Genomic DNA, 10331 nt, shown 5'->3' with positions numbered 1-10331 from the left:
AAAAAAAAAAAAAAAAAGTCAAAGTTAGAGTCCAAGTAAATCTTATAAAACATTTTAACATTTTCTGCCAGAGAAATCCAGTTTCCTTTGATGCAGTAAAAGCAACGAGCTTTCAGATTAGTAATAACTCTACTGCTGCTTTATCAAATGTGTTACTAAACTGTATCACTTATGTTTTTGCCATTGTGCTCATTTACAATGCTGATCACACTGTATGGAAGATAAGACAAAAGGCTAGGTAGACACATGCAATGGTTCTCGTCCGATAATCGGATCAGTGCTGATATCGGATGAGAATCTTGCGTGTGTACAGCTCTTGTCGTCCATCGTCCGAAATACCATCCTGGCGGATCCACGGACAATCGTGATGGAAGTGAAGGGGGAGGGAGCACAGCGGGGTGCCGCTCTGTCCTTCTCCCCCTCTCCATAAAGAACGGTGATGTATGTACAGCACTTGTTCATGCATTGTGCAGTCGTTTGTAGTTGAAAAGGATTGTGAAAGATCCTTTCCAACAATTATTGCATGTGTGTACATAGTCTAAGATCCTGCTAACTGCCCTGACATAAGCTACCTACACATGCTAGATGATTGTCAAATAAGGCTGGGTACACACGTGCAATGGTTCTTGTACGATAATCGGCTCAGGGCCGTTATCGGATGACAATCCTGCTTGTGTACAGCGCTGGTTGTCCATTGTCCAAAAGACTGTCCTGGCGGATCCACAGATGATGAACGATCATATTAGAAGTGAAGGGGGAGAAAGCGCAGCGGGGTGCTGCTCTGTCGTTTTCTCCCTCCCCTCTTCATAAAGCAGAACGATCCTTTCCAATGACAATTATTGAACGTGTGTACATAGCCTAACACATTTGGTTGTGATTGGTAAAATGCTAGTGAGTGTACAGCAGTTCCCCACCCCCCATGTGGTTTATCAGTTTGCCCTGGAAGATTGATAAATGAGTGGTAATGATCATTGGGCTTTCTATGGAGAAGAACACAGCAGGCTGCCACTCTCACATCCTCCCCTCCTCCTCCGCTGTACAATGCTCATTCATTCTCAGGTCACTGGAAATGATGACAAAGGATTGTTTCTGGTGACAGAAATCTGCCATGTGTACACGGTATTACATTATCCAGGAACTGTAGAAGGGCTTTAGTATTAGGCTATGGTCATACAGGCGGTAAAGCTGGCAACCATTGTTGTCAGCCACAATAAAATGAATGGAGATAAAACTGCACCATAGTGTTATTATAAGTCAGTACATTCACTATGCTATCACCTTGTACACCAGAGTGACAGATCTGCATCAATAATGTCTGTGATAATGCTACCATACCAGGGATTAAAGCTTTGTACACATGTCAGATTCTCATTGTCTGCAATGGCTGCTGCCCTCCTCACAGGATAGACAGCTAGCCACAGGCAGGACGGTATGTCATTCATTATCCTATGTAAGGATGACAGGGACTCTTCCTGGGCTGTCTATCCCCGGACAATAAAACAAAGCGGGTACATAAACCGAGCAGCGCCTTCCTAGACACAATGGGGGAGGACAGCACAAAGAGCCAGCGACCTCCGCACCCTCCCCCATACTCACCTACTATGCAGCAGACTAGTGATGGACAGCCCGAGCTCCCTACTGAGAATACCACCGTGGACTTACCTTCACTTTAATCAGCATCTTGCCGGTATGTTTGCTAGCTCTTCCAGCCTCTCAGTCTGAGCACAACGCAGACTTCCTCTACTAACTTCCGGCGCGGCGGGGAACGTAACAGGAAGTGGCTGCTGACAGATCACGTGACGTCACGACTCCTTCCCTGCGCCTGATAGATACAGGTAATATATAAAAGGTGCGTATGGGGGAATTACAAAGCCCAGTCCACGGCTGCCGCTATGAGTCTTTGCTTTCCTCCTACCCGCACCTACGGCCGGGCGCTGAGCTGCTGTCATTTATCTTCTAGAGGTCATTTGTACCTCCTGCCCGATGTCATCCCCACAGTCACGTGCTTCTCTCCTGTCATTCACTTATCAATATAATCTGATGATACAGCTGTATCCCATCAAATCCCATCATACTGCTATATGGTATTCATTGTATTCCATTACATCAAAATCAAATCTCATCATACTGCTATATGGTATTCATTGTATTCATCATACTTCTGTATGGTATTCATTGTATATCATTACATCAAAATCAAATCTCATCATACTGCTGTATGGTATTCATTGTATATCATTATATCAAATTCAAATTTCATCATACTGCTGTATGATATTAATTGTAATTCATTATATTAAAATCAAATCTCATCATAGTGCTATATGATATCAATTGTATATCATTATATCAAATTCAAATCTCATTATACTGCTGTATGATATTAATTGTAATTCATTATATTAAAATCAAATCTCATCATAGTGCTGTATGGTATTCATTGTATATCATTATATCAAATTCAAATCTCATCCTACTGCTATATGGTATTCATGATATATCATTATATTAAAATAAAATCACACCACACTGCTATATGATATCAATTGTATATCATTATATCAAAATCAAATCTCATCATAGTGCTATATGGTATTCATTGTATATCATTATATCCAAATCAAATCTCATCATACTGCTATATGATACTGCAAATCTCATCATACTGCTATATGATATTATTGTATTCCATTATATTAAAATGAAATCTCATCATACTGCTATATGGTATTCATTTTATATAATTATATTGCAGTAGTATCTGATGATACAGATATAAGATATTATTAATATATTAATATATTGCAGCAATATATGATGATACAATCTCCTTCATATTTACTAAGAGTATGCAGTACATGAACTATGCAATCAATAAATATCCTGGCAGGGAAGCCATTTCATTATTAAGGTATTGGTGGATCACAAAGTGATTACTAATCAGATTGTAAGTGGGACGAATGTCTCTTACATTGCTGGCCAGTGGCAGCAATGTCATCTTTACAGTAAAAAGAAAGATCATTGGTGTCATTAAAAGATTTTTTTTTTCACTATCCCTGCTCTGATGTCTATCTGATGACTGTACGGGGCTTATGTTCAGACTGATGTTTGTCAACCACATTGTTAACTTTTCCCTGGTGCGTATTTTTAGCTGCTAAGCACATGGTATTATTTATTAGCGTTTTTTACTATCCAGTCCAGAGAACGTTTAGGGCAGATAGGGACAATAGATAAGGCTTTGCCTTCTATTCCTTCATTTGACATTGATAATGATTGCAATAGTCATGGAGAAGCTCCCCCTTTTGTCTGTACCTGCATAACCTCATCCAGCATTACATTGCATATTCCCTTGCGTTGTGATGGGCAGGTGCACAGCTTTTACAGCTATTGCTCTGGTTTACTCCAGAAGCCTGAATGTTGTAGGTCAGGGGTGTCAAACTCAAATACACAGTGGGCCAAAATTAAAAACTTAGACAAAGTCACTAGACAAACTTTAAACTGAAATAGCACTGCTATTACAAAACCCTGCGTCAAGAAAACAGTCTTAATGCTATGAGTGGCTGGAAATCCCTTTTCACAGAAATAGCACTGCTACTACAATTCCCTGCATCTATAAAACTATCCAATGCAGGGCCACGCATAGGCAGAGAGGCCGCTGGTCTATAGACGCAAATAATGCCAGGAATTGTAGTAGCGGCACTATTTCAATGCAGCGGTGTGCCAGCTGCAATTCATATTTAGGATGCCCTTGGGGGCCAAAAAAAGGACATTGCAGGCCAGAGTTTGACACCCCTGTTGTAGTGGAACCCCTGGACATCTACCAGGCTCTTGGCTTGTAGATAATCCAGTTAAGGTGTATTCAGGTAAGCCAAACATTCCTCTACGCAATTGCTGGTAAACTGTAATGGTCTGGTTTGCAAGATCATGCTTCTAGAAGCACATCAGATGTGTTTTTTTAATATTAATATTTATATATATATATATATATATATATATATATATATATATAAATATATTATTTTTGCAATTGTCATATGTGATACTTTTGTGTTATTTTGCATTGCTTGATTTTGTAGGGTGCACTAATACTTATAACATATTCACTATATACAATATTGTCTTTAATAACGCTTTGGTGATCTTACAGAATTTACTAAAACTTTGTCACGAGTCACTCTACTCTACTACTTTTTTGTCAATAGTTATTCCTATCTCTCCGTCTCTCAATCATTTCTAGGACATCATGCCTCGAATAGACAATGACATCAAGCTGGACTTCAAAGATGTGTTACTAAGGCCTAAGAGGAGTACACTAAAATCTCGCAGTGAGGTAAATATTTTATTTTGATCTTTGCAAATACGCACTTTACTGAACACACTTTTGGTCTTTATTTTGACTCTTAAGCTTAAAAGTTCAAATATCTCACCTCTCTGACCCATATCACTGTATGGTATTGTTCACATGGAATTCTGTTTTTATAGGAGGAGTGTATGTAGCATGCTTTTCCAGATCATTTTTGAAAGCTTTTGATCATCTACAATTAGCTTTGTGTTTAAGCTTTTAAAAGCATCAGTTGCAGTTTAGGGATGTTATACTAAAATCACTTCTTAAAGTTTTCTTTATGAAGAAAGCTACAATTATCATTGACAAAGCTCAATAAAGAAAGCCTAAAGTAAATGTATACAGCTAGAAGGTTATTAAGGTAAGCATTCCAGAAAATAAACTTATCGCTATCGGACTGCATTAGAAAAGTCTCAGTAACCAGGGCTGGGATACAGAAGTGCCCTAGTCTTCTCCAAATGGGTCGGATTTATTAAAGCCAAGGCTGGGGAAGAAACATTTTCATCAGTGAAGCTGGATGATCCAGCAAACCTGTAATGGATTTCTTCTAAGTTAACTGCTGATTGTTAGCAAATGTTTTCAATCCTGGACCAGATCTATTCCAGGTTTGCTGGATCACCCAGCTTCACTGTTGAAAATGTATTATCTCCAGCCTTGGAGAGCTTTATTAAATCAGGGCCATTGTGTATGTACAGACTGCCCTTAGTGTTCTCTAGTTTCAGTCATTTTTTCTATTGTGAAGGATGAGAAGTAGGTGTGTCAAAGAGTGAGGACACTGGCTCCTTGTGGAATTGGGGGGGGTGTTACAATAAACTGGAGTAATGGCCAAAACATGGATGTAATGGCCTGGTGGTGTGAGAAAGCACAGAAGGAAAGTATTAAATACAGAGTCTGCTTTGGAGGAGAAGGGGTATTGACTCAGTCAAAAGTCTAGACAGTAAAATCATCTCTGTCTGAAGGTGTCCCCAGTACCTCTGATTGTGACATGGGATCTGATAAGTTTAAAATAGATCTTCATGTGAGTGCAGACTGTCATTTTAAACAAGCTGCTAGCAGGCTTCAGTAAGCTTTAGCACTATTTGGGTAAAGCCTGCCATCTGCTTGTTTTAAGTGTCATCCATTAATAATAAAACCTTGCTGTACACATTACACTTATATAAGCTAAAACTTGTTCATAAGAGTTATAATATACCCTCCTTTCCAACAATTGCCTAAAGTGGACATATCAGCGAGAAAATACCTTCCATTCACTCCACCTACTCTGCTTACCCCTGGAAATACTGGGTATGGTTAGCATGCAATTGGATCCTTTCATTGAACATAACCTTGCTGCTACTTAGACATTTGGTTCTTTCACACATGGGCAGTTAGAAAGTCCTCAGCCTTATATAAACTCCAATACGCAGAGCTAACACTTTAATTTTTCCTGGTGGCTGAATAATGCAGTAGGGGAGTTAGAGAAGGTAAGTATAAGCTGCTGCTGCTGGGGCTGCCAATAATTTGATGTGCATGGCATAGCAACCTGGAAGATTAATTCATCTGTGTAAGCTCCAAGTCATCTGCTTAAAGCTCATACAGAGCTAGGGACTTGCTCCCCTTCCCATATGATAACACAGGGACCTGATGATTTACAAAGCACAGATTCACATTCACACATACTTTTGAAGAAGTGAACCGTGTTCCTACAAGATTATGTTGTACTTCTATTGTATCAAAGATTTTAGCTTTCTTCTACATTTTACGTGCTTTTCCTGAAGACACGCTGTAAAATATCTAACTAATCTGAATAATCTGCATGATAGTGAACTTTTCTGTTACGTTTTTTTGGGGGTGACAGCATGAATAGACGAAAGTGTAAATATGTACTAAACTGAGTTTAGTGTTACAGTTGCTAAACTGTTTAGCATTACAAGCACACCAAGTTGATCAATTGGCTTTTACATCCAGGATTGTTAAGCGACACCTGCTAGCCACTCACAATGTTATTCTGGACTACCATTCCTGGGCATGTGCTACTGAAGGACAGCATAATTTCTGTAGTGTATGTTTTATCCTCTTTAACCATTTAAATCAGAATATTTAAAAAAAATACTTTTTTTTTGTTGTCTTGTAATGCTTTTAGGGACATGTAAGACAAATAACTTTGCTGCACAATGCTGATGTTCTTATTGTTTTTCCAAAACACAACATGCACTAATGCTACATAAACATTTCTAATCCCTAGAATCTTAAAGTCATTGTTACAGTATTTCTAATGTTGATCAATGTGTAATAATATTGATCCAATTTTGAATATTTTTTTTCAATAGATAATGTGCAACTTTGCTAGGATGTATTTTAGTTCCTTTTGTTTTTGTAGTATTAAAATTGTTAAGCATAGACTGTCAAACACTGGAAAAAAATTTACCAATGGAATATCTTTGTGTTCCCCCCAGCTGTATACTAATATTTTATGTCTTGCAGGTGGAGCTTACCCGTTCATTTACATTTAGGAATTCAGGCCAAATCTACCAAGGGATTCCCATAATTGCTGCTAATATGGACACTGTAGGGACCTTTGAGATGGCAAGAGCCTTGTGCAAAGTAAGGCTTTTTTTTATGAAATTCTATTGAGTCATAGTTTTATTAGTCATCATGGAATTAAAAAAAGAAGTAATGAATTTTAAGCAAATAACTTTAGTAATATTGAGCAAAATACAAAAATAAAATGTCACCTTTTGAGACCAATCTTCACAAGGCACTAAGGTAATGCAGCCGGGATGTATATACAGTAACAAACATGCAAGTGTACTTTTTAATACCCTGTGCTAGCAGCACACTGAAGAGTCAGACTGCTGCTGTTACACACTAGCAGAGGCCCAAGCCCAGTGGTCTAGTACCCCTTGCACTCAAATTATTAGAACTGCTAAGTGGAGCACAGTCCAATGTGATCTGCTTCATTGTTTGTACAGAAATACATTTTTCAATTAAAGAAAACTTTTGATATTAAAAGTATTAAACCTTTGGGAGTCACAGAATCAGTATGTCATTTCTGACTCCATCTTAACTTGCTTCCTGCTTGTTCCCGGTCTGAAGCCAGAGACAGATTTCAGTTTGGCTATGGGAGCCCCATATTTCTGTCACTAGATGGTTAGGCTGGCCATAAACAATACATAGGGGTCTGATAAAACAGGTGAATAAGAGTCATTTTAGGAGATTAGGAGAGGAGAGAGTGTTCTTACCAAAGAGCTTTCATTGAAGCATTGTCTGTACCTGTAGCGTCATTGTTTTGTGAACTAACTATCTTTTTTAGCAGAAAAGATTGTTACTGTTAATAAAAAAATAATACAACATATATTACATTTTTAGAATTAAATGCTTATTTTTATGTGAAAAAGTATGATGCATGAATGAATTTTAATCTCATGCATATGTCCCCTCAGTTTTCTCTGTTCACAGCAATACATAAGCATTATTCAGTTGAGGAGTGGAAGCAGTTTGCTGCCAAGTATCCGGAATGTTTAGATGTGAGTGACAAATTCTTCTTAAAATTCCTTATTCTGCAATCCATCACTGACCTTCTGTCCATTTAGCAGTACATTTTATTTGTACGTATATCTTTAGTTCTGAACATATTACTCTGCATGGATTACAGAATGTGGCTGTGAGCTCTGGCACTGGGCAGTCAGACTTCAAGCACCTGGAGGACGTTTTATCTGCTGTCCCTCAAATTCGATACATCTGTCTGGATGTGGCTAACGGCTATTCGGAACAGTTTGTCCAGCATGTAAAGGATGTAAGAGCCAGGTTCCCTAAGCACACAATCATGGTAAGAAAAACAAGAATATGTCTCTATAGTCAAGTCTTGAATACTCATTTTTTTTTTGCCCCGACCTCCTTTTACTTACAAGGTGTTATTTCTCTTTAGGCTGGAAATGTAGTTACTGGGGAGATGGTGGAAGAATTGATCCTCTCAGGCGCAGATATAATCAAAGTTGGAATAGGACCAGGTACTAAATACTGTAACTAGCATGTTCAATGAAGGTAAGGTTCAGGAGCCCACAGCACCCAATCAGAATTAATGAATAAATGATCTGGCCTCTTTAATTTTAAATCGAATTGATTTCTAAACAATGCTGCACTTTGTACATTATCTACCCTAGAAAATGATTGTTTTTGTTTACTAAACACTTTTAAGACTGAGCTCCACGAGTTTCAGTTGCATGATTTTTATTGTACCAACTGATCTAATTTCTTTGTACTGATTAATTAGTTTCCTTGTAGATTTATGAAATAAGAATACAATACATATATTACTTTGTCATGTTTATATTTATTGTAAGAGCTGGCCAAAGAAATCACAGAGTTTCCCCAGATACAGGTTATAGGCAGAGTATTTTTCTGTTTGGTCGGACAGTTTTCTTTTTGACCTAAAGGTGGGGTTGAAGTTCCAGGCTGAATGACAATGAGTTTTTTGGTGGGGGAGCTAAAGAGTCCTTGGTATGATCAGGTGTAACTATCTCACCTGAAATGCATCCTGGAAATTAGGCTGGGGATATAAACTCCCAGCCTGCTCTTTCCTGTGGTTCTGTCCTGGCTAGGGAGGAGCTTTGGAGGTAGGAGGAGCTTTGGAGGTAGGAGGAGCTTTGGAGGTAGGAGGAGCTTTGGAGGTTGGAGGAGCTTTGGAGGTTGGAGGAGCTTTGGAGGTTGGAGGAGCTGTATGGTTAGGGCCTTAGAGTCCTGCACAACACTAGGTTGGGCTGGATTGTTAGTAAGGGGAACTAACAGTTAGAGGCCAAGTGACCAGGCTTTTTTTTGCTGTTTGTTTTATTTTGCCTGTTTTTATGTGGGAATAGTAGTAGTGAATAAAACCCTTGATGCACTTTTAACCTGCTGGCCCTGTTTCCTGTTTGAACCCCCCCCCCCCCGTTGCTATGGGCAATCTCACATTATATATATATATTAGTTGTGTTATTTAGTTTATGTGTCAATAGTTTCTGGTTGTACAGCAAAAGAATATGCACTCATACTGGTTGTAGTGGTTTTATCCAAACAATTACAAATGTAATGTTTGATTTAGTCCATTTATTTCATTCTGTACTCTTGTCTTAAACACCGGGATAGTTCACTTTGGGTGTTGTTGTTGTTATGTATACGTCACAGGATGCCCCAGTTATTATTCACTATTACCTTTTAATTTTCAGGTTCTGTCTGCACCACCAGAAAGAAGACAGGTGTTGGGTACCCACAGCTAAGTGCAGTCATTGAATGTGCAGATGCAGCGCATGGGTTAAATGGTCATATTATATCAGTACGTATAAATTGTTCTTTTAATACATACTTCATTATTAGTATTTTTTTTACATAACCATATAAATAGAACTGTCTTCTTGTAAATGCTTGTAGGGCATTGAAGTGTATATCTTGGACAAAAATGTACAGAAAAAATACATGAAAATCAGTGTTCCTGTGTTTATATTTATAGTGTGTAAAGAACCTACACTATAAATTTAAAGTCCTCTGAAGAGAATAGTGCTCAAAATTCTTGAACCCTTCAGCGCACTATGCTGCTGATAGGCACTTAAGTCCACTTGGCCAAGACCAAGCATGATTCTGATACTTAGGCACCAATCAGAGCCAGTCTACTATGAACTAGCTTGGGAGCTGTCCAAAAGAGAGACTCCTATTTGGCAGGGGAACAAGTCAAAAGGTCCAGACCGTTTCCCCCAACATCATGGCATGTCCTAAAAAGGCTTTATGTTGTGTCTTTTGTAGAACAAAAATGTGCTTGTGCAAATAAATAAGTCCTATAAAGTTAATGCTAAGATTGCATTACCATACCATAAGGCAGACCTGGTTGTCTTGATTGAAAATAAATTTACTCTGAGCTGGTCGGCACTAAAGAGATGTAGATATCAGTGCTTTGACTGCACAGAAATCCAGCCGGTACCGTGTTTCCCCGATTTTAAGACATCCCCATTAAATAAGCCACCCCCGATTTTTGAAAAAA

General features: G+C 38.5%; 1 protein-coding gene across 2 annotated transcripts in view; it reads left to right on the top strand.

The window, feature by feature from the left end:
- The first annotated feature begins 1692 nt into the window (after positions 1-1692).
- Positions 1693-10331, top strand: part of GMPR2 (guanosine monophosphate reductase 2) — a 12490-nt gene continuing 3851 nt past the window's right edge. The window contains exons 1-7 of one of the 2 annotated variants that reach the window (XM_072415059.1): positions 1693-1835; positions 4238-4330; positions 6806-6925; positions 7765-7848; positions 7977-8150; positions 8250-8331; positions 9526-9632. In XM_072415059.1, coding sequence (XP_072271160.1) covers positions 4244-4330; positions 6806-6925; positions 7765-7848; positions 7977-8150; positions 8250-8331; positions 9526-9632 — 654 coding nt within the window. In that variant the 5' untranslated portion in view covers positions 1693-1835; positions 4238-4243. Of the gene's footprint in view, positions 1850-4237; positions 4331-6805; positions 6926-7764; positions 7849-7976; positions 8151-8249; positions 8332-9525; positions 9633-10331 lie in introns of both variants that reach the window. The other variant, XM_072415060.1, reaches the window with a different exon arrangement.

Source organism: Pyxicephalus adspersus, chromosome 6 (assembly GCF_032062135.1).
Source record: "Pyxicephalus adspersus chromosome 6, UCB_Pads_2.0, whole genome shotgun sequence".
NCBI lineage: Eukaryota > Metazoa > Chordata > Amphibia > Anura > Pyxicephalidae > Pyxicephalus > Pyxicephalus adspersus.
The sequence above is the reverse complement of the archived record's forward strand: the minus strand, read 5'-3'. Positions and strand labels throughout refer to the sequence as shown.